The sequence below is a fragment of the Sturnus vulgaris genome, chromosome 27, assembly GCF_052056855.1.
Source record: "Sturnus vulgaris isolate bStuVul1 chromosome 27, bStuVul1.hap1, whole genome shotgun sequence".
NCBI lineage: Eukaryota > Metazoa > Chordata > Aves > Passeriformes > Sturnidae > Sturnus > Sturnus vulgaris.
In genome coordinates, this window is record NC_142269.1 from 1,912,990 (window position 1) to 1,940,780 (window position 27,791).

The 27,791-nt window shown below is 47.9% G+C and overlaps 1 protein-coding gene across 4 annotated transcripts; it reads left to right on the forward strand.

The window, feature by feature from the left end:
• Window positions 1–522: 522 nt before the first annotated feature.
• Window positions 523–27,537, forward strand: MAP3K14 (mitogen-activated protein kinase kinase kinase 14). Of its 4 annotated transcripts, none has more exons than XM_014884814.2 (16): window positions 523–641; window positions 8,148–8,420; window positions 8,967–9,036; window positions 11,193–11,403; window positions 11,518–12,114; window positions 13,105–13,242; window positions 15,379–15,508; window positions 16,684–16,815; window positions 17,234–17,338; window positions 18,464–18,627; window positions 18,969–19,119; window positions 19,676–20,026; window positions 21,241–21,347; window positions 22,647–22,791; window positions 23,311–23,411; window positions 24,516–27,537. In XM_014884814.2, exons 2-16 carry the CDS (start codon window positions 8,168–8,170, stop codon window positions 24,678–24,680), a joined length of 2,820 nt encoding a protein of 939 aa, XP_014740300.1. In that variant the 5' UTR covers window positions 523–641; window positions 8,148–8,167; the 3' UTR covers window positions 24,681–27,537. The 4 variants fall into 4 exon arrangements, with proteins under 4 accessions (XP_014740300.1, XP_014740301.1, XP_088035909.1 ...); XM_014884815.2 differs by having other exon boundaries at window positions 11,196–11,403; XM_088179782.1 differs by having other exon boundaries at window positions 547–645.
• The last annotated feature ends 254 nt before the right edge of the window (window positions 27,538–27,791 follow it).

Here is a 27,791-nt window from a genome sequence, read left to right on the forward strand (position 1 = left end):
ACGGAACCTTAGACTAGGGGAAAAAAATAAAATCACTAGAAAGTCTCAGCTTCCGGAGGCAACGGCAATGTAATGGGCGAGTCTCTGGAGCGGCTGTTGACAGGGAAAACGCGCTACTGTGGCACCGAGGTACCTCCAAGGGGGCTCCGAGATGGCCTCAACACGCCTCTCGCCCCCTGCCCGAAGGAACCGAGGGACCCGCCGACGCCCAGGACCGGCCAGAGTCGCAGCCAACATGGCGGGCGATAGTGAGCGGACCGGCGGCCGCTCCCAATCCCGCCCCCGTGGCTGAACGCGCATGCGCAGCGAGACGGCGCCCGGAGCGGCCTCGGGGCGGGGTCTACTTGGCAGAAAGCCCCGCCCACTTCTGGGAAACCGGGCTGGCCGGGGCCGCGCCGGGGGACAGGGCCGGGGCAAGGAGTGCGCGGTGATTGGTCACGGCTGGAGGGAGGGCGTGGCCATGGGGCGAGACGGGGTGGTGATTGGCTGTACGGAGACAGAGGGCGGGACCGCCGCTGGGCACCGCCTGTCAGTGAGCGGGAGCTGCCGAGGAGGCCTGAGGGGCCGCGCCGGGCTGTGCCGGGCGAGCTGAGCAGAACCGGACCGGGCTGAGCCGGGCTGAGCCGAGCCGTGCCGGAGCGGTAGGTGCGGGCCCGGCCACCGCCGCGGAGGCGAGATCCGGGTCTGGGGTGCGGCGTTCGGTCTGGGAGACGTGGGGTGCATCTGCCCGGTAGGGCCTGGCGGAGCTTCCGCGGCTGCCGGCGGGAGCAGCGTGTGAGGAGCCCCGGCCCAGCCGGGGGGCTCCGAGCGGCTGCTGGACTCTGTGTGCCCCGCCGCAGCGCTGTGTGTGTGTGTGCGTGCGGAGAGTGGATGTCACTGCGCTGCCCGGCGCCTTCTCGAGTCCGCGGCTCCCGGTGCCCTGGGCTGTCAGATCTCCTGGTGCCCCTCCATTCCCTGAGCTCCCGGTTCCTCGGGTTCCCGGTGCAGGAACTTCGCTAATTCCTTACCCTGGAGAGGAGAAGGAGGCAGGGATGATCTCAGCTCGTCACAACACAACCGAGCCAGACCTTAATTCACCTGAACCACCTGGTCCTTTTCACTCTGCGCGTCTCTTTGACACAACTAAAGGCCTAATTTTTTTTTTTTTTTAATTTCTTTTTCTGGCAAAAGGTTAAAATGTTTCTTTGCTGATTAATAATTTGCTGCTGTGGTTGATTTCAGATGCTTCCTGTCAGCTTTAACTGGTTACATTAGAAACATGTGTTGAGTGCTCCACGCATGTAGGACACAGCAGTCTGAAACCAGCACCTATAAACAAAGTCTGAATTTCTTTTTCGACTGGCTTTCTAAACGCTTTTATGAGTAATAACTCGCGCTTCTGTGCTGTGACATTAGTGATAAGAATAGTTGAATTGAGTGTGTCTGTAGTGAGCTGCTTTATTGCATTTTACCTCAGTTGAAATCTGTTATTGGCACGGCCACCGGATTCCTTGGGAATGAGTCACTTGCTATTAACTATTAAATTTTAACTGTATTAAGAGACTGAATCTTGTAGAGTGCTGTGAAGCAGCATAACAAACAAACATAACTGAAAACCTAAAGGGTTTGTGGGACCTGATCCAACACCACCGGAGTTAATGAACTTGAAGTTAATGAGTCTGTCCTGAGTCTTCTTTCTGTGCTAAATGGGAGGGGTAGAGCTGAGCTCTTGTAGCAGTGATGAGGTGCTGAATTATTATTATAATTGCCAAAATGATGGAGGCAAAGAGGCCATAAATCAGCTTTCCTTCTGTGACTTTTGAACTTTACTGGCAAGTGTCAGATGTGTTGGTGGAGACAGAGGGATTGAGACCTGGAGGACAAAGATTTCCAGGTTCTGAGATGAGCAGCTGGCTGGGAGTAAAAGAGCCCTGAGTTAGGGAAGGGTCTGGAGAAGCTGCGAGAGGGAGATGAGGATGCATGGAGGGACAGACACGTGGGAATTACATTTGTAGGAGAATGGGCTTTGCTGACCACGGTGTGGTGATCAGGGCCCTCCCTGATGAGCATGGACCTTGTCTTGCCCAAAGACAGTTCAGTTCCACAGTTCATGTGAGAGTTCATCTCATGAGAGTCTGCTCAGGCTGGACAGTTAGAAATCATCCCAATCACTTCATATTTTGACTTTATAGTATGAAATCATCACAACTGAATTGGCAGGACCAATCATAAATGAAGATCATGTAGAACTGCTTCTATCTGTGCTAAACTTTTGGGTTGATTTTGCCTGGCATCCCAGCCTTACTACATCCCCATAAATTTAAATATAATACTTGATAAATATGATTGAAATGTAAAACTGTGAAGCAGTGTAAAGTGACAGCCTGACTCCACCTGCTTGGACAGAATTGATTTTCAGGTGTGTCTGTGGGGGTAGTTGGAAGTTGTCCCTTGAGGTGCTTTATTGTATCATTTTGTTGTAGTTTAGGAAATAACTTCACAAGTGGGTGGTCAAAGCCTGCATGTTGTTAAGCAGTGGCCTGAGAGCTGTGTGAGAGCAGCTGGGAAGTGAATCCTTGTCAGGCTGAAGTTCTTTCTGATTATTTCTGATCTCCTTGTTTGCAAAGGGGTTGGGGAAAACTAGCCATTCTTTGAGTGAGTGGACTTGTGCTGGTGCTTGTAAACTCTGGGCAAGTGGTGATGTTCATATCTTTATTCAGCAAGATGAAAAGAATTGGTCAGGAGTGAGCTGTGCTCGGGCTGTCCTCGAGGAAATGAGGATAAAGGTGTGTTTGGGTGCTTTTAGAAATCTGCTGATAATTAAACCCAGTCAAATATTTCCCTGCAGATTTTGTAACCAAACTATTGCAGTATCTTAATGTCTGGCAACTAAAAAAAACCAACTGAGGCTCATTATCCTGATGTTTACAGTAAGCAACACCAGTGGCTGAAACAGGATTTGGGAGTATTTACTATCAAACCACTTTAAAGAACATGTTTACACACACTGCCTATCGTTTGTAACATGACGTGCTCGTACATAGGGCTGATAGTGCAGTGTTCAAGCAGGGAGTTTGTGGTGCTTTGGGAGGAGGTTTTTAGCTCTCCCTGGTGCTCCTCAGGTAAATCTGTGGATACACACGAGAGGGACCAGAGGGGATTGTGCAGGAGCCCCTGGAATGGCTGGATGGGTCATAGTGGTTATTGAAGGGGAGGTGAAGGCTGAGAGCTCCCTGGAATAGCAACTGCTGCTCTGACTCACCAGGATTTTAATCAGTCAGGCATTCTATTTATTTTCACTTTGGAGCTCTTAGATACACAAGGGAAGTCTCTTTCTTTTTTTTTTTTTTTTCCCCCTTAGACGAGTTCACTTAAAGCAGCATAAAGTGTCTTTTGAGGCTGGGGGGCTGTTGAGTGCTACAACTAGATTTTTTTAAGTCCCTTCTGACACAAACTGAAACTTGTCCTGCTGACAGCTCTGAGCAGTTTAAATCTCCACCCCAGGTCTGGGCTGCAGTAACAGGCCTTAAACTGCCTGGGCCAAAACCGGAACTGTCTGAATTTCAGTTCCATCTGAAACGTGGGCAGCCAAGGGAGCCCATGGTGGCATCCAGGCAGGGATGGAGGGCACTGGTGCCCAGGGTCTGAAGGAGTTGTACAAACAATTATGGAATGGTTTGGGTTTGAAGGGACCTTAGACTTCATCCAGGTTCACCCCCTGCCATGGACATAGACACCTCCCACTACTCCAGGTTACACCAAGCCCTGTCCAAACTGGCCTTGAATCCTTCCATAAATACCTATGTGTATATAAAGTATATATGTATACATACATGCCTTTGGCCCCAAACCAGATTTTTAATGTGATCCATCTATGCAACAAGTATAATCTATTTTTTTCCCTCTTCCTTGTTAAGAATTGATGGCTGTGTACAAGGATTTTGCAGCTAATACCCTGTTTAGGTTTTTTGGCTGCATACTTGCCACTTTCTGCCATATTCACTGACAGCTGTTGGGACTGGAAGGTCCCCAATAGGTGTGTGGTGTTCTTCTCAGCTGACATTCCCTGCTCTAGTGATGCAGGAATTCCTGGCTCTTCCCAGCTGTTGCTTTGTTGTGGTGGTCAGCAAAGCAACATGGCTAAAAATGCTCCTTGTGTTTGATCAAATCAGCAGCAGCTGCAAAGGCAACCTGAGTTAGTGCTCTGTGCACAGAACTCCTCTCCATAAGGAAGTGGGAAACCTCGCTGAGACAACATAATTTTTTATCTTCTTCTTTCAAACTAAATATCAGTGTGAAACTGCTGCTGAATGGGTACACTCAAATGAGAAGAAATCTCCATTTTGTGAAGTTGACTTAGGAAGTTTTACATATATTTTAAAAGTCTTTCCCAGGCCTTTTTTGACCAAATGTATGGGATGGTCCACAAAGCATTAGATTAAATTCTCCCAAAAGCCATTGTCCAGGGGGATTGGAGCTAGGCAAATCCCATACGATGGTGTGCTGTGGAGTGGTGCAGTCCTGGAAAGGTGTTTGCATGGCTCTTGTCCAGCTCTGAGTTTCTCTCACAATGATTTCATGAAACACAGAAATGCTTTTTTAAGGTCCCTGCTCCGAACATCTTCCAGTTCAGATGGAAGAGTTGAAGAGAGACTTGTTTAGAGAAGAGGGGAGGAGGTTTTAAAGGAGCAGAAAGCACGTGGTTCTCTCTTACATTAATAATGTTTGAGTATGTCGTTAATTCTGACTCCGTTCAAGTCTCAGGTGACTTTATCTGGTATTTTAGTTTCTCCCACACGTTAGCTGAGGGAGGAGTTTCCATCGGAGCGGTGCCTTCACAGCACAACTGAGACTGTTTGGCTTTCATTCTGTAAAAACACACTTTCTGTTTTACAGCAGTGGGAACTAATATTAGTTAACCCAAGGTGAGAAAACCCTTGGTCAAGATAAGGAGCAAACAGGCTTTAAGCTGGTGTCAAAAGCCCGTTGTAGGTTAGGAGTGCAGTATCCACTCTTATCTCCTGCATCATTACCTGACTTCCTCTTTCTGCCTTGAAAATAACGAGCCCATCACATGTCCACAGAAGGAAGAAAGTCTGGGATATGGAAATCAAGAATGCCAGCTGTATCTAAGTGAGGTGGCTGAGGGAGAGGAGGTTTTGAAAGCCAGAGAAGCAGCTCTGGGTAGGACACAAGCACCCTCCAGCTCAGGAACATGAAGCTCCTCGTGCTGCTCGTCTGTGCCTGTGTCTGCACAGGAAGCTGTGCTCATCCTAGAGCATGTAAACAGGCAGGGGAACCACAGCTCCAGAGTCTCACGTGGGTAAATCCTGCTCTTACTGGGCTTCCTGTGGCTCCTCAGGTACCCATTTGCTGCTCCCCAGGCTCCCTTTTATCTGGAGCTCCCTGAGAAGGGCTGTGGGGTGGCTCTGGGCAGAGACCGAGTGCCTGAATCTGAATTAATGGGACTCAGGAGCTCTTTGCACCTCTCTTTGCTCCCTCCACGTGCACAGGGATGAGTCAGGCCTGTTCACTTCTAAATCACAGAATCACTGAGGTTGGAAAAGACCTCCAAGGTCATTCAGTCCAACCTTCGGCCAAATCCCACCATGCCCACTAAGATGTATCATGAAGTGCCGTGTCTGCTTGGGTTTTGTAGAGGTTTTTGAACACCTCCAGGGATGGGGACTCAACCACTGCCCTGGGCAGCCCATTCCAATGCCTGACCACCCTTTTAGTGAAGAAATTTTCCCAATATCCAACTTGAACCTCACCTGACACAACTTGAGGCTGTTTCTTCTTGTCCTGTCTCTTGTTTCCTGGGAGCAGAGCCTGACCCTCAACTGGTTTCAACCTCCTGTCAGGGAGCTGTAGAGGACAATAAAAGTCTCCCTGAGTCTCCTTTTCTCCAGGCAGAAGTTATACTTCAACAACTCTTTTTAAAAAGTTCTGGTTGCTTATTTTTAATCAAGCTTTTGCCCGCCATGCTTTGCTGTATACACCATTAAAATAGTTGGCATTTGACTTTTCCAAGGACTGAAAATTGTGCAGCAGCAGTTAAAGCAGGCTGGGCATGCAGGCTCTGGTCCTGCACAGCCCCACAGACCTGAGTCACACATTAAACTGCCTGAGCTGTGCCCGGGTCGAGGCCGTTGCTCACAACTGCTGCCTCGGTCTCTTTGAGTCTGCAAGTGAGGCAGAACTTTGTTGACTTTAATCTCAGTTATGTTTCCTTGTTATTCTTTGCCATTTCTGAGAGCGACAAGGATTTGCAGTTTTGTTTCTCCCCTCTCTTTGTTCTCCTTTGACTCAGCCAAGGAGGGACTTGCAGAATTATGTATTTTTGGTGATGGAGATTGGTTTGCGCTGAAGGACCTTGAAGGTGAGGGGAGGGCAAGGAGAGACAGAGTTAATGCAAGTCAGGAGAGAGTGAGGATAAAAATAACTCTGAACTTGTCAGTTTGGTCACTGGTGGCTGGGTTAGTCATCTGGCAGGCTCTGCTCCTGCTGCTCCAAGGGATTATTTTACAGCACTGAGAATTGACATAATTTCTGTAGAGGAGAGGGAGCGGGGACGGCTGTAATGAGTGGGGTACTGTCATCAGCACTTCTTTTGCACAGCAGCTGTTCTCTGTTTGGCCACTGAATGTGGTCATTGTTGACTTTCCTTGTATACCTGCCAGGTTGTTAGGTGACTCACAGCACCAAGGTTCATGCACTTGGCTCCCAAATGCTTCCCCTTTTCCTTGGTGGTCCTTCAGGCATGAAGCACCCACTCATTTTGTCATTTTTCTGATTCATATCAGTTGCCAGAAGCCTGCTGGAGTAAAAGTCCTGTTGCCTCAGGCAGCAGCTCGAGGTGGGGAAAAAAGGAAAAAAAGAAAGGAAAAGGAAAAAAAAAAGAAGAAAGATTTGTGCAGATTGAAGCTGATGAGCTTCAAGGTGTGCTCCTGTAATGGTGCTGATATCTGTTTTCCTGGCCTCTGTTAAAACGACCCTCCTTGTCCTATGCTGGGTTTGTGGTACTTATCACCCATATACCTTGCCCAAGGTTTCTGAACTTCCATGGGTTGTTTGAGGGTGAAAATGTTCATTTTAAGGTTTTACATTTGTGGTGTGGGAGGACTGGCACAAGGAAGGGATCTCTGCACTTAAGGGGCAACAGAGCATGTTCTGGTTTATAAAGAAACAACTGGTTTAACTTCTCCAGAATCCAAGATGAGGGGATCAGAGGCTGCACCAAAGCTGTATTCCCCAAGGGTTTGTGCTGTGGGGAACTCCTCACTCCCCACATTGCTGCTTTTCACTCCTGGCTATCCCCATCCTGTCCCTCAGTGCTTTGCTTCCCTGCTGGTTTATGCTTCTCCCTTTCCATCCCCTGTGCTGCCAATTGGCCAAGGTTTGGCCTGTGCTGGGACTTGTTTGGAGCTCCATTTGTGTTCCTGGTCAGCTCACAGCCTGTGCTGATCCCCTCCAGCTCTCAGGCAGAGGGATCTGTTCCATCACTGTCCTCTATCCAACACCAACTTCCAGGGATCCTGCACTCTGTGAGAGCTCCAGTTCTGCTGGGCTTCAGCAAGGATTGCAGAAGTTGTTGGTGATGTAGAGGAAGGAAGGGAGTGAGGGAGGCTCTGTGGATGGGCAGGTTTGGCTGTCGAGCCTGGCTTTGTTGAGGGAGAATGAGGAATGGTTTTGAGGATGACTGAACACAGGAAAAAAGGGAATTAGCTGGGTTTATGGCCGTTCATGTGGTGTGAGAGCACGGTGTAATTTCCCCCAGGTGCACTCTAGGAGAACTTTGTCTTCCCTTTTTCCCTTTTTTTGGGGATGAATATTCTTCCTGTTTGGTGATATGGGAGTTCCTTCTTCTCCTTGGTTTCACTATTTATATTTAAGAGAATATACCAAGAATTAAATTTCTCCAAAACCCATGTGGTTGTATATTTTCAGTCATGAGACTGTTGAATATTGAGATCTTCAGTGGTCCAAGTCAGAATTGGAGGACTGGCACTCCAGGGTTATTCTCCAGCTCAGAACATGGGCAGGAGCTTGATTTGAATTATTTATTAATCTGATACCTTTAGAAGCCTCCTGTTTCTCGTGAACTTGAAGTTGCTGCTGTGTGTGAGATATTTTGACAAGTGTTTTGTTTTTCTGTTCTTGCTCAGTGTCTCTCTGAAGCTGGGAGATGGCAGTGATGGGAATTGCATGCCAAGGAGCTCCTGATCCAGCCATCAAGCACAAAAAGGAGCTCACGGCTGCTGAGGGGCTGAAGGAGACAGTGGGTGAAAAACAGAGCAGCGTTTGCAAAGTAGAAGATTCAAAGAAGGTCATCTTTCACAGTCAGTGGAAAATCCTGAATGATGTAATCACCAAAGGAACAGCAAAAGAAGAAACAGAAGGAGGCTGTGCATCAATTTCTATTATTGCCCAAGCAGAATGTGAGTAGCAGGGCGGGCTGCGCTTCATTGAGAAAAAGGAATGTGTAAAGAGAGATGAGATTTCACTCCCTCGGCACTCCTGGAGAGCTGAGACCACATCTATTTGTAATCCCAAGTGGGGTGGAGCTGATGACACATCCCAGACTCTATTTAGGAAGCTCATGAAATCTCCTAATAATGTGGCAGCATCCACTGAATAAAGCATAAATAACAGACCAGCATGAGGCCCGTGCACCTCCACCAGATCTGGGTCCTGTGGGTCACCTGTTCTTAGCTGACTTCTGAAAGGTGTTTAAAAGAGGGGATAAACAGGAGGAAACCAAAGTAAAGCTTTCATCTGGGAAAGAGCTGGGGGATCAGGAGATAGCTGGGAAGCCTCCTAATTGTGGGGGAGGAAGAATGTAGTGTGGGTGGTGTGACATGATTGTGCAGTGATTGTCTGGATCGCTCATTTAGCACAGTGCTAGAGCTGTTTAAGTCCAGTTGTTACTAGGAGAGACTTTGCCTGGTTTAAGACAAGTGATGATCCTGGTTTTTTTCACACAGGTGAAAACAGTCAGGAGTTCAGCCCCACTTTATCAGAGAGATCCTTTATTGCCCACAGTAAACGTTACAGGTGAGAGACCTCTTAATGCAAACACCCCTCTTGACTGTTGTGTCTGCTGACTTGTCATTGTTCCAATTCACCCTGGCTCCCTGCACTTAAAATATTTTTCCAAAAGCACTCCTGTTGGAATTAACTCTTCAGTCTGAGGCCTGGTAAGAATGTGTCTTTCCCAAAACATCTTCCTATCAGGAAAAAATACAAGTTTAGGCACAAACCACTTGAAACACCTTGCATTGTCTTACTGTCAATGCCTGCAGATTTACTTGCCCTTGTAGGCTTCTGCCTCTGTTTCTGGATGGTCACATTTGTTTTGAAATGACTGATTTTTTTAAGGTTCATAGGCTTGAAGTAGAAGGATCCAAGGAGAAATTTTCAGTCTTTTTAAACTGAACTGTGTTGATGCTTTTGAAACTGTTACACCATCTGCTGAAAAGCTGTGTGAAACCTGGGCTGCTGCTAGAAGGAGTCCTCAGAAAAGGGAACAGCTCAGTTTCTTGGAAGGATAAAAGGGGATGAGAGAACCTTTGCTTAATGAGCATCAGCAACAGAAGTTGTGAACACAGAGAAGCTGGAAATGGTAAAAGGGACACTTGTGATGGATAAGTGGAGGCCTGGGAATTGCTTTTCTGGAGTCACCTGGGAGTGAGCTGCTTGTTCTTCATGAAAAATCTCTTCCTGTCAGGGCACATACTGGAGCTTTCTTATGCACTGGAGGCCTGTCAGGCAGCCCTGAAATGGGTGCCTGGGGTACAGAATTAGGTGCTGCCTGTTGCCTTCAGACACCTTGTGGGGTGTGTGGTTTGACACTGCCCAGTGGCTTTATAATGTGGTCCCATGAACCATCTGAAGAAGTGCAAAGTGACCCATTTCTGAGGGGTTTGTGTGGAGTCTGGGGTTTTGTGGGATGCACACCAGCTGTGTGTTCAGGCTCAAGGCACTGTGCTGATGCCATCAGCCAGAACTCTACTTATGGCATCTTTTAGCACTAAAGTATCAGGAAATGATGGAAAGAGTGGCTGTGCCCTGCATCACTGATCAGGAAAGGCAGAGGAATGGATCAGAACTGTTCCAAGTCAATGGAGCAATTGCTTCATTTGAAGATCAAAATATTGTTTTCTCTTAGAGCTTAATTTAAAAAATCCAACTGCTATGATTGGTATTGAATCATGGAATCACAGAATGGTTTGAGTTAAAAGGAACCTTAGTGACCATCTCTTTCTGAGTAACTGCAGGCAAATATCACTCTTGAGAGTCATCTCTGTGCAGACCCCAGCTGGAGTGTTGTGTGTATCTGTGCATTCTTAGAAATCATGTTGTAGTATTGGGCTTTACAAGCCAGCACATTTTGGCTTTTTGAAGCTGTTTTATTCACATGCACTTAGTCATCCCTGTTCTCTGTGTAAAGCTCTTTTCCTTCAAATTAGAGCAGGCATTGATATTATGAAAACATTTATTAATTTTAATAATTCTTTAAACTAGACTGCATTTATACATCATCTCTGTGTTCCCTAGAAATCAACCACAAACTGTCTCAGATCAGCCTGGACACATGCAGTGCTATCCCCTCTACTTCACTATGTTCAAAAAAGAGACAGAAAAGAAAGCTGGAGAGGGACTTGGACAAAGGAGCTGGAGTGACAGGACACAGGGAATGGCTTCCCACTGCCAGAGGGCAGGGCTGGATGGGATATTGGGCAGGAATTGTTCCCTGGGAGGGTGGGCAGGCCCTGGCACAGGGTGCCCAGAGAAGCTGTGGCTGCCCCTGGATCCGTGGCAGTGTCCAAGGCCAGCTTGGAATGGAGCGGGGAGCCACTTGGGATGGTGGAAGGTGTCCCTGCTGTGGCAGGGAGTAGCAGTGGATGGGCTTTAAGATCCCTTCCAACCCAAACCATTCTGTGACTGTTCATTTCAGTCTTGTTCTTCCAGAATTTGTAAGCCCTGGGGCACTGTAATGTTTTGCTCCTCCCACACCCCACTATTTCTTTCACACAATAGAGGTGCTGCTGTGCCTGGACCTTGAACTTACCCCTATTAGAAGGCAGGAAGTTGTGTTTTAGTTCTCTGAGTTTGCAGAGTTGCTGATTCTCTTTCTGTGGGTCAGAGGTGTCACCTGAGCTGTGCTTGCACTGTCCCATCTCAGAGCCCTGCTGTGTTCTGGTTTCCAGCAGCCGCTCGGACAGCCTCGATCACATCCCCAACAATGTGGCCCATGCCACGGAGGGCAGGATGGCACCCACCTGGAGAGGGAGGCACCGGGGCAGGGCCAAGAAGAAACGGCACAAGAAAAGATCCAAGCTGAAAGGACAACCTGTGGCTGCTGGCAGGAGAAGTCCAAGAACTCCAGAACAGGAGAGCTGCACCCCAATTCCTGTCCAGGTGAGAATCTTCATCCTTCCTTTTGTACTGTCCCTGCAGACTCCTAACAGCTCTTGGGTGAATTTTGGTGTGTGTACCGAGGTTCCTGCTCAGCTGTTTGGTTTTATTTTCTAGGAGGATGAATCCCACCAAAGTACTCTTTACAGAAACAGTTTCTGGGTTCCTGAATTTAACAAGGACTTGGGCTATGATCCGCTGTCTTTTGAGAAGCCTGTCCATGCCTCTTTGTCCATGGGCAAACTCCATTCTCCAAAGAGCCAATACAAAACAGAACTGCACAAGCTGATCAGCCCTATTCAGTGCCTAAATCATGTTTGGAAACAGAGGGACACTGTTCCCCAGCCTGAGACTCTCCATCCTTTTCCCTACAACATCCTTCCCCCCCATCTCCTACATGTGGACAATCCTCTCCATGCCATGAAGCAGAAAGCTCTGGACACATACTTCCATGGTGACCTCAACTATCAAGACAGTCACTTATCTGGCCTAAACTTAGAATATAATTTCACCAAATGTATCAACCAGTCTGTGCAAACCAGTTCAGACAAGCTTTCTGTGGAAGAATATTTGGTAGATGCCTTGAAGGGGAGTGTGAGTTTTGGTGAACCACAAAATTTAGCCAGCCTGGCCAAGACGTGGAGAGGAGGTGGGCTGGAGCTGAAGGAACAATTCCATGAAGAGAGTGAAAATGAAGGCGTGTTGCTGAATGAGGTGATCTGAGCCACTCTCTGGGGTGTGGGAGGCTGAGTTTCTCCAGGGCTTTGGGAGACAGATAATCTGCATCCATGTGCTTGCTTCTAAAACTGTGATTTCTGAATGGTTCTGGATCTGGTTGAAGCTGCCAAATTCCTGTTTTCTGCAGGAATTAAAGCCCTGCCTGTCTCAGACTGCTGGCTCTGTGCTGTGCTCAGTCACCAGACTGCAGGCCTGTCTCTGAGCAGTGGTTCTGTGCTTAGTCAGTCTTCAGCCATGTCCTCTGTTCGCTGGAGAAGAGCCCAATATTGCAGGCAGGCTTCAATATTTATTGGCTCTGGATGAGCTGGAGTGTGACAGAAACCAGGGCTGGGTAGAAGGGGAGGTGCAGGAGGCCAGTCTGTGCCTCTGCTGGGACCAGCAAGCACAGGGCCTGGGCACAGAAATGCATTTGAACCCTAGCGACATGATTCACTTCTTCTGAATTCAGTTCTCTCTCAACACTTTAAAGTCCTCCTGGAGGACTTCTCTGGGGTCAGTGTGACCCTGTCAGTATGGTCTGTGAAGTTTAAGGTGCCCCTACCTGCCTGAACGTGTTCACACTGCCACCTAAGGCACAGTCTCCATCTGCTGACTGAAGAAAAGCTTTCACACAGTGTCTGCATTTAGTCACAGCAATCTGGGTTAGATGTAGGATTCAGCTTTGTAGTTATGTCTTGCATGAGAAGGGATGAACATAGAGCTCCACAGCCATCCAAGTCCTGGTGGCCTTTTTCACAACTGGGGTGCACTTGTCTAGAACCACCAGAGCCCACAGAAATCAAGTAGGTTGATCCTGTATGGTTTCATCTCAAGCCTGTCCAGAAGTAATCTTGTACTGGGATTTCTAGAGAGGTGCTGTGATATCTGTCCTTGTGCTGCTTCTGAGAATGTTGATCTCTGTCTGTGCAGCTCAGCATTTAAGTGTCTCTTTCCTTGCTTCATCTTGTTTTCTGTTTGGCCTTCCAGAAGCTGAAGCCAGTGGATTACGAGTACCGAGAAGAGGTTCACTGGACCAAGTGCCATGGTTCCTTGGGCATTGGCTCTTTTGGGGAAGTGTACAAGATAGAGGACAAGCAGACAGGATTTCAGTGTGCTGCCAAGAAGGTAATTGTGTGTGAGAGAAGGGGGTTCCTGGCAAGACAGTATATGGAGAGAAATCTCTTCCCAGGTCCTCTTTAGTCAGGACTAACAGTCCTGACTAAACAGTCACATTGAAGTGCTGCTCTTGTGTCCAAGGGAAAACTTCAGGGTGATGGCAGAGAGAGAGGCAGATGGAGGACATGTATGTGCACGGGGGCCAAGCTCAGCAGCCAGAAATAAGCTCATTTGGCTTTAAAGTGTGCTGAAAGGCATCCTGGGTGCTGAGGCAAGAGTAGAGATTTCTGAATGATTGTGAGTGACTGCAGGGGAGCAGCAGCCTCATGGGTTGTCTGTTATCTGACTATTCTTATCTCAAACCATGTCTGCTGTAAATGGTTACATGGCAGGTATTTATTTCCCTGTTGTAAAAAGGAATAAAGTAGGAAAAACCCAAGGCAGTCAGCAGGTTCTGAAAACAGCTTTCATCTCCTCAGTGTCAGCTGCAACGCTGGCACATTGTTCTGAAGTGCTGCTGTTCCAGATGCAGCAGAGGATGTGTTTTTTCAGAAGCTGGCACTATAACCTATTGTTCTCCAGGATATGCCATTGTCACAGGATGTTGGAAGTGTGTGGAATATAACTTGGATCAAGGCATTGGTTTGTGGGCTGCTGTGGGGGCCTCAGGGATGCAGACAGAGGGATAATGCAAAGACATGATGAAAATGTAAACTATTTTATTAGAACTTACACTTGAATAGTTTCATCAACCCTGTGAACTGATGTTTCTCACATTACTTCACTAGAAACTTCATGTGGGAAGTGTTTGCTTCAAGTACAAAAATATTGTGTGCAAAAAGAATTGTAACTTGCATTTTTCAGTTTAAAATGTTCATTTTTCCCCCATTTACACTGGGCCCAGGCTTGCTATGCTCCCTGTGGAAAGATCTAAGTGGCAAGACAAGCCAGTGTATGTATTTATTTAACCGTTTCATGACCATTCAGTTGTCAACTATAGAAATAAACATCTCTCTAGCATGTAGAAAATGAGTTCTTGTTCTGCATCCTCACAGTTCAGGTGTGAAATCTTGTGGTGACATAAGCAGCCTGTTTCCTGTCAGTTAGTAGCTATTTAAATGTATTATCCATTTGGCAAATCCACAGTCTTGGGAGAAATAGCTGTTCCTTGTGGGGTATATTTTCAGGAAGGAAGATGGTTGTGCTGAAAAGGGAAACATGAAAGTAGGAGAAGCTGAAGTATTTCAAAATGTCATTTTACCCCCCTAATTACTGAAGGATAAATGATGCTTCTTTATATCAGAAATGCATCTTCTTAAATCACACTCTGAAAGCAGAGAGTTCTAACGTGCAAATTGGACATTCTCTATGCTCTGTTTCATTTTCTATGAGTAGCTGTCTGCAGTTCCTGCTGCCTCCCTGTGACAGGAGGGCACCACCTCACTTTGCACCAGACTTGGTGTTGGAAGCACCTGCTCTCCAAATTCTTGAGATGAAAGAAAACCAACTTTAGCTGGATTGCTGACAGAGAAGAAACATGATGCATCTTTTTCCCACCAGAATCTTCATGACTCATGTTTTCCTTCTGGACTTCAGCAAATTCTTGTTTTATTTAGTTTGGCTGAACTTAGAGAATAGTTTTTCTTTAACCATTTGCTGGATGAGCACCACCTAACAGGGTGATCATGCAGATCACTGCTTGTGAACATATTTTGTATTCCTTCCTGCTTTGGGGGAGTTGAATTTTTGCCAAGTTTTGCACCGTCCTCAGGGGTTTTTTCCTTCTCTTTTATAAAAGCAGAACACGTTCAGTTGTCAAAACTATCTTTTTACTGAGACAGAAATTACCTTCCTCCTAAAGGGTACCCATCTTCAGCTGTTATCTGGAGTTACTGCAAGCTGGCATCTCTTGTGATGAATTTTCACTTCCCTTAAACATTGAGGGTTTATCATCCTGAGTGTTCCAACTTCTTGCTGCACTCCCTTGGTTCTGTTAGGGAAGGTCACACAAGTTTGGAAAAGCCCTCCAAGACCATCAAACCCAGTTAACCCATCTGGTGCCTCTGCTGTCACACAGCCACCAGAGAGGGACAGTAGTGTGAGGGTCCATGGCAGGATTTGCTCAGTGCCTCCCTGTTCCTGTAGGTGCAGGTGGAACATTTCCGTGCCGAGGAGCTGACGACGTGCGCGGCCGTGATGAGCCCCAGCGTGGTGCCCCTGTACGGTGCTGTCAAGGAGGGCCCCTGGGTCACCATCTTCATGAAGCTGATGGAGGGTGAGCAGGGGACAGCACTGGTGCAGTTATGTTGAGATGGGCACGACTGGCAACACCACCAGTCTTTTATTAGAAAATTTTACATGCCTTCTTTTCAGTGTATTTCTTTCTGACAGCACTGCTCTCAGGCAGCTCCACACAGCTCTGAATCCTTCTCTCCTCTCTGCATAACTGGCTAAACCCCAACCTGTCCCTTTCCTGGCCACTTAACCCTGTCTGTCCCTCACACAACATCTCCTTACCTTATCTGTCCCTTACCTCCTCACAGCACAGGCAGCACACTCCATCCCAAACTGCAGGAGACTCTGGGTCTCAAGCTCCAACTCAAACTGTAACTGGTGGCCAGCTAGCCCACTCTTTTATAACACCCAGCCTCATTGGGCAGGCACAGATGTTTCCACTCCTCAGTAATCAGTACTGTATTTTATTATATTTATTAATTATCAGCTGTAATTCATCAGGACAGATTGCCTTTTCGACTGTCCTATCAACCTGTCTTCCCACACAGCACCATGGAAGCACAACTGGCACTGTCCAGTGCACATTGATTTCTTCTTCCTCCTGCCCCAATATGAATCTGTTAATTCCTCAATGCATCCAGAATATTCCTGGTGTGAATTACCCAGTGGGTTGGAATGGCTGTGTGTAATGCCTGTAAAAGGCTTGCTGTGGGGGGAATAATTCCCAGTCCTACCTCACTTGAAGGTGTCTCTTTTTCCCAGTAAAACATGGCTGGGGCTGGTTTGTGCTTCCTGTTGATTTGCAGGACACCAGTGGGGTGCATTGTCCTGGAAAAGGGGAACCTGTCCAATCAAACCTAGATGATTCCATTGCCTGGTGCTCTTTTTCTGGCCAGAACCATGGAAAACAGGCTGTGAAGAATGAGCTGGTGGTCAGTAACACCTAGAAATGGTTCTTCTGATCACAGAGCAGTTGCTTTTGCTCCAAAGCAACACTGATAAACTGACACTAAGCACCAAACCATATGAACAGGGCCTGTTTTTGTGGGCTGCAAAAACTCTGTGAATAAACAAAAGGAACAGAGCCATGTGTGGAAGAGAAGTGCTGTCAGAGCTGGAAAATCTCATTTTTTCAATGGAAACAACAAGGGATGCTAATGATGCTGGGGAGAATTTAAAGATAAGCTAACATCGACTCCTTGGATTCCTTCCTAGGTGGCTCATTAGGACAACTCATTAAACAGAGTGGCTGCCTGCCAGAGGACAGAGCCCTCAGCTACCTGGGCCAGGTGTTAGAGGGTCTGGAGTATCTTCATGCTCAAAACATTCTCCATGGAGATATCAAAGGTAGGAAAGTGTTTGAAGTACCTTGCTCTTTTCTTAGAAGAGGCAAACTGCTTGGAGATTAAGTGATGGGATTACTTACTAAAGTAATGGGATCTACTGCCCAGATTTTCAGATCTGTGTTGGAAATCAGAGTTTCCCTTGGTTCTAGACTGCTGGGAATATCATATTTGTCACCTCTTCTTGTCACCCTGTGGCTCTGCCAGGCTGCTTGCCCAGGCTGCCCCACCACTGGGCTACAAGAATCTCCAGGGCAGGTAATTGGTAGTTTATAAGATATAATTACAGCTCTGTACTTGCTTAAGCCAGTGACAGGAATTATAAATCCTTTGGCCTTAAAAAACTGTAGCTCTGTGTGCTTTTGAGTGTTTTTCCCATCTCCTAATCCAGAGGAGACTAATGGAACTCTTGTTGTTGGCAGCGGAGAACGTGCTGCTGTCAGATGATGGCAGCAGGGCCCTCCTGTGTGACTTTGGCCACTCTGCTCACCTGCACCCAGACGGGCTGGGAAAGTGCTTGGTCACAGGTGAGGCTTTGCTGCTGCTCTTCTGAAGAACTGCCCTTCTGACTCATTCTTTCTTGTGAACATTTACATGTGGCTGCTTTGCAAGAAACTGCGCTTTCCAGGCTGAGCATTGCTCATTTATTGGTATTACTTCATTGGTATTACTTCATTGTCTCATTTATTGGTATTACTGTGAGGCATCCCACTGAAAGCCAAAATGACCTGAAATTTGGGAGGTGATGGTTCTTATCTCCCAGGCTGGAAGGGTTTTTGTGAGATGATGCCAGCATGCTGCATTTGGTGTTTTGTCCCTGCAAGAAACCACACTGAAACTTTAAAATCCTACTCTGACTTGTCATGTAACCTCACTAAATAGTGGAGAAATCTTGACCTCCACTAAGGCAAAACTCCTTTTTTTTGCACAATTCAACTTAACCATGCTTCTTCATGCAGCTGTTGAAAGAGAAGGGTACATTTTCTAAAGTCAAGCTCATGTTTTGCCCCCCAGATTTTCTTGAATGGGAAGCTTAATCCCTATTCTGTGTATAAGGGATGGGTCTGAGAGGGAACAGCTTCTAAAAACACACAGTGCTGCTTTTTGGATTAAGGTGGAGCCCCTCTGCTATGGAGAAAAACTGGGAGAGCCCAGATTGTTCAGCCTGGAGAAGAGAAGGCTCAGAGGAGACCTCAGAGCCCCTTCCAGTGCCCAAAGGGGTTCCAAGAGAGTTCCAAGAGAGACTTGGAACAATGGCTTGGAAGGACAGGACAAGGGGGAATGGCTTCCCACTGCCAGACGGCAGGGATAGGTGGGATACTGAGAAGAGGTTCTTCCCTGTGAGGGTGAGGAGGCCCTGGCATAGGTTGCCCAGAGAAGCTGTGGCTGCCCCTGGGTCCCTGGCAGTGTCCCAGGCCAGGCTGGATGGGGCTTGGAGCAACCTGGGATAGTGGAAGGTGTCCCTGTCCACGGCAGGGGTGGCACTGGATGAGCTTTAAGGTCGCTTCCCACCCAAACCAGTCCATTCTGTGAAGCTGACACGAGTCTCACTTAAGCTGAAAAGAGAGGGATTCTGCCTTGGGCCTCCTACCAGTGGCACTGGAGCAGTTCTCTTGCCTGCTTGCAGTGAGTTTTCTCCTGGATGCTTTTAGGGAACTACGTGCCTGGCACAGAGACCCACATGGCCCCGGAGGTGGTGATGGGGAAGCGCTGTGACTCCAAGGTGGACGTGTGGAGCAGCTGCTGCATGATGCTGCACATGCTCAACGGCTGCCACCCCTGGACCCAGTATTACAACCACCCTCTGTGCCTGAAGGTGAGTGACCCAGCCTCTGTGAGCTGCCAGAGCTTGTTACTGCTGGCCAGGGAGCACTGGCCTCGGGGTGATGGCTGGGAGCCAGCTGGGCATCTGACAGGATGCCAGCCTTGCTTTGGGAGCTGAGCTTTCCCTGTGCCTGCTCTGCTTGGGCTGTTCTTTCCTACCCCGCTCACGACTGGGGTGTGACTTTTAACCATTCAGCTGTAGTAAAATTACTGTTCAGGTCTCATTTAATGCTTTCATTTCAGTTGGAAATGCTGTTGGGGTGGGAAGAACCTTCCTGAAATCAAATGAAGCCTCTCTGGTCTAACTTCTTTCACTTCCTGTTTGTTACACAGATCGCTAAAGAGCCGCCTCCTCTGAGGGAAATTCCACCTTCCTGCAACCCTCTCACTGCTGAGATTATTAAACTGGGGCTGGAGAAGGAGCCTCTGCACAGGGCATCTGCATCAGAGCTCAAAACTAAGACCAGTGTGGCACTTGAGGAAGGTAGAAATGTCCTGATGTAACTGATGTGACTGAACGTTCATATTCCCACTGGGAGAGCTGCTGGTGCTGTTCCTTTGGGAAGCACCAGTGTGTTCTACTGTCATCATTTTCACAGCATTGATGCATATTTTGGGTTGATGGCTTTTGCCTGCAGCCAAGTGTTTGTCACCCAAATAAAATATTATTTCCTGTGTGCTGTCACATGCTCTTCTTCCTTCTCTGCTGAAGGAGGTGAGCTCTCTGTGGGTTTGTTCAGGTGCTGTGCCTGGGCTCCTGTCAGCTGCACCTGGATCCCACAACTGCCAGCAGAGCTTTATTGCATCCTTAGCTGTAGCTCATACTTGTGGTTCAGTTTTGCCCCTGACACCATCGCTGATTCATTTCAACTTAATCCTTCTGTAATAAAGCAAGAATTTGTGGAGATGATCTGGTTTTATCTTTTGAAGAAGCTGGGCATTTTACAGCAAATACTTCAAAAATTCTTACAGCGAAGGAAAACTTTTACCTCTTTTTCCGCTTAATTTGATAATGTTTGTATCTTTTTTGCTTTTTGTAGTGGGAGGTGTGAGAAGCCCCTGGAAAGGTGAATACAGAGAGCCGAGACATTTCTCTTTGAACAAAGAAAACAGTGCACAGACATCCCTGTCCCCCACAGTGAGCCCAGTTTCTGAGACTGGTTCTGACCCAAAACTGTCAGTCAAAGTTTCCTGTGCCAGCCCAGTGCTACCACCTCCATCTCTGGAGCAAACAGACGAGGTTGAGGGACCCCACTGGACTGAGGGCAAGGAGTTACCTGAGACCTGTGATCCCCCACCTCTCTCCTCTACTCCTCTGCCCCTGAAGACCTGCAGCCACGTGGAAAGAGCCACAACCATTTCAGAGCAAGAACTTCAGCAGCTGGAAATTGGTGAGCACTAGGCTAGGGGAGAAATTCATCTTTTTTTGTTGTTGTTGCTTGAGAGCAGGATAAAAATACAGCTGCATTCTCTTGGTTTGTTGACAGTTATTTTTGGGTTTTCAGCTTGGATGTCATTTTGCTCACAGTTCCTTTCTCGTTACACAAATTGCTCAACCTTCCTTCAGACTACCAAAACTAATAGTTCTTAACCAATTAAAAGTGCAACAAAGGGAAAGAACAGAATTTCCTTCCCCCTGAACAGGGGGGAACCTTCTGAGAGAGGTGCAGGAACCTCTTAGAAAACAGCCTGTTTCAGACTTGTGCTTGTTTGCACTATGTAAACAGAATCAGAATTCCAACTTCATCTGGAATTGTAGGTTCAAACTTTTTTTTTTTTTTAATTGAGGTAAGCCAGGATAAAAATAAAGGAATGGCAGATGTCAAGCAAAGCAGTGCAGTTAAAATCATACTGCAGCTGTTTCGTTCTGGGCATTGGAAAACCTACAGCCATCAGCCAAGGAATTTGATTACAACAGCAATCCAGAGTTTGAAAACCAGCAGTAAATTCAGTGTGGAAATCAGTGATTTGTCCAGTTCCATTGCCCCAGTATAAATCTACTTTCACTTTTTTTTCTCCCATATTTTCTAGTCTTTTTGGGTGAATTGAAAGCTTCCAGTTAGGAAGAAAGTGGTTTGAATTGTAACTGTGTCAGGAAACTGAGGAATAAGGAATTTTAGGGCTTGCTGATGGGCAGCTTCTTTCTCAAATGGTTTTGGGTCTCAGCAGAATTGTAAGGGCTGGTTGTGTATGGGATATCTGGATATTATCAGGAATATTTGCAGTGTTTGTAAGTACATGTATCCAGATAAGGGAGTACAAACATCCAGATACTTGTAAGAGCTGAGTACATGAGTCTGACCTTTCCTTGATAATGTGGATGGATCTAGAGTGACATCTCACAGGAGACATAATGGGCAAGAACTGGTAAATTTGGGGTGCTATTTTGCATGTTGTTGCACAATCCATCTCCTCTTGGCTCAGTTTCCCTGTGTCACAGTGCTGGCTGTGACCTCTGCATGGCAGAGGTGTGTGTTGGGTTTTGCTGGCACCAAGATGAATTTTCATTAAATATTGCTGAAGAAGCTTTGGGTATTAATTGCAGAGCAGGGAGGCATGGATGGAATCACGGGAAATGTCTCCCTTTCTCTTCCTTTTGCTGCAGAACTGTTTCTGAACAGCCTTTCCCAGCCTTACTCTCTGGAAGAACAAGAGCAAATGCTTTCATGCCTCAGCATCGACAGCCCCTTTGTGTCAGATGCCAGTGAGAAGGTGAGTGGGGATGGATGGGGGGGCTGGCTGGGCCCCTGGGCGAAACTGGAAGCTGTCACCAGCAGAAATCTGGAATTTCTCACCTTTGCTGCTGCTTTCTGGCACTCAGTTTGCTGGGGAGCACCTTGGGAAAAAAGCTTTGCTCATGCCCAGTAGGGTGTTGAAGGTTGTAGCTGTGCTTTGGTTTGCTGTAGATCCTTTCCTCCAGAGGCTCTCCTTTGCTGCATCCTCACCAGAAGCTTCAGGTGTGTGGATATGGAAAATCTCAGCAGCCTCAACCCTGTGTGTGCAGGAGAAGGGAGCTGGGAAAGCAGTGATGGCAGTAGGAGCTGCACCAAGCAGGGTCTTCTTCCTGGCCATGGCCACCAGTAGGAGGTTTAGGGAAAGACCAGCAGAGTAGGACAGGCAATCAAAGCCCCAAATCTTGGATATTCACTCCCAGTCTATGGATCTATTCTCCAGAAGCTTATTTTAACCCATTGGTATCAATGAATACATAGTCCTAGTTATTTAAATACCAATTTCAATTAGATTGGTAGGATTAGATTAGATTAGAAGGTAGGGAACACCAGTGAGGAACACTGAGTAAGCCTTGTTGGACCAGGGAAGGACAAAAGCCCTTCAATCACAGTTTTCAAAGACATTGAGTCCCAAATTTGTGCATCCTAGCATCTGCAGGAGTCAGTTCTGATTGGGAGCAGCTTTGTGTCCTATTTTTATCTCTCTTCTCAGTCTTCCAGTGCTTTTTGAGGAGGACTGAGGGAGTTCTGCACAGCTCAGCTGTCGACACACACAGTGTGCAACGTGGGATCTGACTCTGCTCGGTTTTTCCCACTAACACCTACCCCATACCTTTAACTTGACTTTTGACTGGTTCAGACCACTTTGCTGATGTCAGATTGACTGCAATACAGACCCTTCCCAACAGTGCAGCAGCAGCACAGGGTCTATGGTTGGTTTTGTACAGTTAATTGTTTTTCCTGTATGTTTCTAATGCCAGTAAGTGACAAATATTTTAACTGATGCTTAATTCTCCTGCCAGTCAGTACAACCTCTCTTTTCTCATCCAACTTTTCAGCTCATGATTGATTTAACTATTGAGAATATCTGATAAATGTCTGCACACTGTTGCACTGCTATCCATTCCCTTTCCCAGATGGCACATAAATATTGACTAAGGCCCACCCTTAAAATCCCTCTGGATTTCCACCTTTTTCCTCCTGACCTTATTTTAATGCTCATCTCCTGCCAGCTCATTTTCTTCAGGATCCTTAAACAAAGTTGTGCTTACTCCTGCAGAACTCCATGAAGGCTTCTCACAGCTTGAGGGACACCATGAGCTCTGGGATCCATTCCTGGAACAGCCAGGCAGAGGGGCAGAGCTGCAGCTGGAACAACCTGCTGAGCCGCAGCCGGCACACGGACACTCCCAGCTGCTTCAACGGTGGGTCTGCATTTCCATACCTGGATCCATGGCCAGCAATCACTTTCTCACTGTCTAGACGGGCTGGATATGGAGTTTTTGAGTTCTTTTTGTCCTTCAGTTGCACAAACCCTCTAAAGATGGGTTGTGAGGAGGCCCAGTCTGCCCCAGTCACAGATGGGTGGATGTAGAGTAAAATCCAGGGAAGTTTCTGAACACACAGAGCCTGTGTGCCCTGCTTCATGCAGCTTCTATGTGCAAGGAATGTTTTATAACCACAAGCATCTACCCAGAATTTTGAGGGCATATTGTGCAGATTAATACATCGCTTCAGCTGCTTTCTTGCTAAATGCAGCTCTGCTCTGTGAGTCATTGCTGTTTGCAGCAAGCTCCATGCACAGCAAAAGACCTACATAAATTAAATCCTTAATGACAAAAATTTTATTTTTCCCCATGTATGTGCCTCCTCAGTCAGTTTTGCTGTGGGCTGTGAGGTCCTTGTGGCTCAACAGAAGTTAAAGAATCTCTTGTGCATTCCAGGAGTGAAAATCCAGATCCAGTTGCTAAGTGGAGAAAATTTGCACATCAGGGATTTCCACAGAACAAAGGTGGGAGACATTGCCACGGGGATAAGCAGCCAGGTGAGACACAGACTGGAGTTCAGTACATCATTTGAGGAACAATTTTTTCCCTACTGCAGCCTCATAACCCCTGAATGGCAGAGAGACCCAGGAGTGGTTCAGGGATCCTTAGGACACCTTTAGAAGCAGAACCTCAGTGCTGCTGTTGTGAGTGTGCATCCCAGAGGATGTTTCCTGAATCACAGAATCTTTAAGTTTGGAAAAGACCTCCAAGATCAGCAAGTCCAACCTTTGACCAAATCCAATCAGGCACACTAAAACATATTTCCAAGAGCCACATCTACTCGTTTTTTTAACCTTTTCAGGGATGGTGATTGATTCCACCACTGCCCTGGGCAGCCTGTTCCAATGTTTGTCCACTCTTGCAGTGAGGACATTTTCCCTAATATCCAGCCTAAACCTAGTACCAAACCTGAATTTTAAGCCAGTGCCAGTTGTCAGAGTGACCACAGGGATCTCTATCTTAGAAAGCACCTATGCTGCAGCTTAAAAAATCCTTCTCCTCTTTCTATAAAGAGAAAGAATTATGAACTCTTTCCCCTCTCCCTGAAGAATCATTATATAGCTTTTTCATCATGAGCAGTAGCATCAGCTCAGGATATGAGCTGTGGTTGGCTGGGGTGCTTCCAGCTTGTTCTTTTGGAGATGTTGGCACACTCCTGTGAACCTCACTGTGGGCTGCTTTGGCTGCTCCTGAAAGAAACTCTGGAGTGTCTGTGGGACTGTGACTCATCTGAGTGTAAAATGGGATCATCTCTAAAAGATGTTGCACCAGTCCATAAAATGTTCCAGTGGTGCTGGCTCTCTCTAGACTCTGTTCTTGTGGACATCACGAAGCAAAATATCTGGAGAGGAGCTCAGATGCCCAAACGTGCAGCTCAGGACCCCCCAGCCATGGCCCAGAGCTCTGGGAGGCACTTTGGCAGCAGGGTGGGCACTGCCCAGTCCAGTTCCGAGCTGTTTCCTTATGAGAGGAGTTCAGGATGTTCCTGCCAAGCACGAGCCCCTCCCTGGGAGCTGTTCTTGTCTTGGGAAGTGAAGGAGGGCTGGGATGTTGTGGAGGAGACTGGAAGTGCCCTGAGGTGTGTGTGTTGTGCCCCACAGATCCCCGTGCCCGCGTTCAGCCTGGTGACCAAGGAGGGGCAGCCCGTGCACTACGACATGGAGGTGCCCGACTCGGGCATCGAGCTGCAGTGCACGCTGGCCCCCGACTGCAGCCTCAGCTGGGCCTGGCGTGTCAAGCACGGCCAGCTGGAGAACAGGCCCTGAAACCCTGCCTGCTGTGGAGGTTTGTTTGCACCCTGTGCAAAGAAGGAATTGCAAAAGCTTCTGACCTCCCCTGCCATGGAGCACCAAGTGCAGTGGCTGGTGTTTGTGCTGCAGCAGGATCACAGCTCACTGCCCTCGGACCTCACTTCTGTTGGCTCTTCTGATCCACTTCCAAGACATGTCCTGAGCTTAGACATTCCCCAGGACAATGGGAATTGTTTTGGGTGTGTTAGAGCTTGAGAATGGTAGGTGGAAATTCCTTCAGAGGAAGGAGGTTGTGCTTTTCAGGAGAGCAGGGGGTTGGGTGAGAACTCTTGCTCTTGCTCCGAGGTGAGGTTGGTCTTTGCTGGGCTTGCCCAGAGGAGGAGGTTGGGTGCCTTCAGTGCAGCTGAGCTTGGTTGTGCCGAGGGGAGCTGGCTGACTTCCTTCCAGCTGGAGGAAAAAACGTTTCTGTAGGCTCTGGGGAGCATCATCTCCACCTCAAGCCTTTTGCATGGGGAAAATCAACAGCAGTCACTGGCTGGTTCTTGGTTTCACCTCCCACCCTTCCTCGCAGTTGCTTCCTTCTTGAATCAGAAAAGAACTTGGTTCCCAGAAAGAGCTTTGCTTGCAGCTCCCACCTGCAGGTGTCGGAGGAGCTGGTGCTCTCTCTGGTGTCCCTGGCAGGCAGAGCAGGAGGAGGGTACAGAATTCCTTGGTGGGAGGGTGGAGGGGTTGTTCCTCCATCCTGTTCCCACCTCTGATGTGGGATTTCAGGTCCCATCCTTGGAGGAGTAAGGGACATGAGCTCTGTCAGCTGTGACAGGGCTGAATTTTACTGCAGAGTTTATAAAAATCTCCCACCCAGCTCCCAGTGCAGCCCAGTGCCCCAGTTCTGTGAGCTCAGCCTGGCCTCACAAGGCTTCCCACTCCTCCCCTCACTTCAGACTGGGTTCACTGAGTGGGATGAGCAGCTGGGCCTGGAATGCCTTAAGCTTTGAACTGTTTTTGTTTCACCGATTTGTGAATGTTTGGAACATGCTGAAATCTCACAGGTCAAGTTCAGGTGGGTGGGTGTTGTTCACCCTTCCCCATCCCAGAACAGTTCCCAAGGAGGTGTGAGCTCCAAGTGTGCTTGTTCAGGGCTGCTCCAAGGCCTGGCACACCTGGGAATCACAGTCCCTCCCTGTGCCTGTGGCTGTGTCTGAGCAGGGGCTCTGCATCCAGCCTGGGCAGAGAAACAGCTCCCAAAAGCCAAGGTGGGCTCTGCCAGATCCGTGCTGGTCTGGGAGACACAACAGGGCAGCAATGCTGGCAGTCTTCCCAAGGGAAGTTCACTTAGAAAATAGCTGGGAAAAGCTGAGCTCTGAGCCTCCATTTTTGAGGAGCAGCACGCCTTAAACAATGGGTGGATGCTCTTTCCCTTTGGTCTCCCAGAACATGGGCTGGTTTTGCTCCACCAGACAGTGACATCCTGATCAAGTTGTAGTGTAATAAAAAAGTGGAACTCACGAAGAAAAATGAAACCTGTCACCACTCTGGGTATAGTTTTTATAGCACTTTTTGTTCTAAAGCACTTAATACCTTGTCCAAAATAGGCACCTAATTATATCTACAATGCCACATTCAGAGATTTTTAGTAAATAATTAACACGTTATGCACATGTCTTCCAGGAGGGAGAGGGGAAAGGGGAAGGTTGGCTCGATTTCTTTTTCAGATGCCATAAACTACAAAGAATTTAAGCTCTGGAGCAGGAGGGATCAAAGTGCCTCTTCCAGGGCTCCCAGGAGCTCCCAAGCACAGGTTCAGTGCATGCCTGGCTCCTTTCCTCAGCTTCCTCTGAGGGGGCAGGAGGAAAACTGTTGGTTGTTTCTGTGGTGGTGGATCAATCCCAAAGCATTGTGGGTTCCATCCCAAAGGCTGTGCCTTGTGCCTCTGTTGCCTGGGGGATGCTCCCATGTCCTGATATCTAGTTCCATGCCTGGACATTGGGATTGAGCCCTGGAGCAGCAGGACTGTCTGCAGGACTCCTGGGCTCTGCAGCTGCAGCATTAACCTGAACTCAGGCCACTGCATGAGGGCAGGGAACCCTCCCAGGCCCAGGATGACTTTGCAGGGCCCATGGAGATGTCTGTGCTCCCTGGTACCCTCACAGCAGCATTAGCCAATATTCACCCTCTTTGTTTTGTCCAAAGCTTTCAGTCCTGTTGTGCTGCCACCACAAGTGCCCAAGTGAGGCTGCAGGTTCCCAGCCCAAAGCTTGGCTGTTTCACTGCTCTCAGGGTGGGATGTGGTGTCACAGTCCCTGCTGGGGCCAGACACCTCGGCAGCCCCACAAACCACTGGTGCCTTCCCAGTCTCTGAGCTGGGGTTCTCCTCTGGGACGATCTCCAGGCTGTGCTGCCAGCCAGCCTGAGCTCTCCCTGGCTCTGTCCTGCTGCCAGGACAGTTTCCTCTTCCCTTGGCTTGTCACTTTGCTGTGACAGGCACAGACAACCTGGCTTCCAGATGAAGGCAATACTGACAGCAGAAAGTCGGGGAAGATTTGCATTATCCTTGTTCAAATTTGGCTGGAACTGTCAGGTTTCATAACGAGTGTTTAGGACAGAACCCCAGCTCAGGGTGGGGAGGACAAGTAGGAGTGATAAACACAGATGGCTCTTGTCGTGCAGCTCCTTCCGGAAGTCTGGAAAAATCACTGCTGGTGAGGCGAGGTGGAGCTGAGGATCTCTGGGATGGGCAGTGGGGGAAGGTGCTGGAACGAGGAGCTTGCATGGAATGAATGACACTTTATAAAACTGTGATTTCTTGAAGTTAATGTTTTTGACCTGCATTTTCACAGGGAAAAAAAATAAAGCTAAAAAGATTTTGTTTGTTGCTGGTGGTTTGATGTGTTGTCCCAGAGACCAAGATGGTGATGCTGAATAAGACATTTTCTAGGAAGAGGAGCCTGGTCTGATTAAACTGTGCTATATAATAATTGCCCTTTGGTTTGGGGGATGCAGGGAGGGGGTTTGGGCACTGCCCAGGCTCCCCAGGGAATGGTCCCAGCCCCGAGGCTGCCAGAGCTGCAGGAGTGTTTGGACAGCACTGCCAGGGATGGACAGGGTGGGATTGTTGGGGTGTCCGTG

Excerpts from the sequence above, each read along its gene's own strand:
- MAP3K14 (XM_014884814.2), top strand. The coding sequence starts at position 8,168 with ATGGCAGTGATGGGAATTGCATGCCAAGGAGCTCCTGATCCAGCCATC. Across the intron at positions 16,816-17,233 it reads TCTCCATGGAGATATCAAAG|CGGAGAACGTGCTGCTGTCA; the intron begins GTAGGAAAGTGT and ends TGTTGTTGGCAG. Across the intron at positions 22,792-23,310 it reads CACTCCCAGCTGCTTCAACG|GAGTGAAAATCCAGATCCAG; the intron begins GTGGGTCTGCAT and ends TGTGCATTCCAG.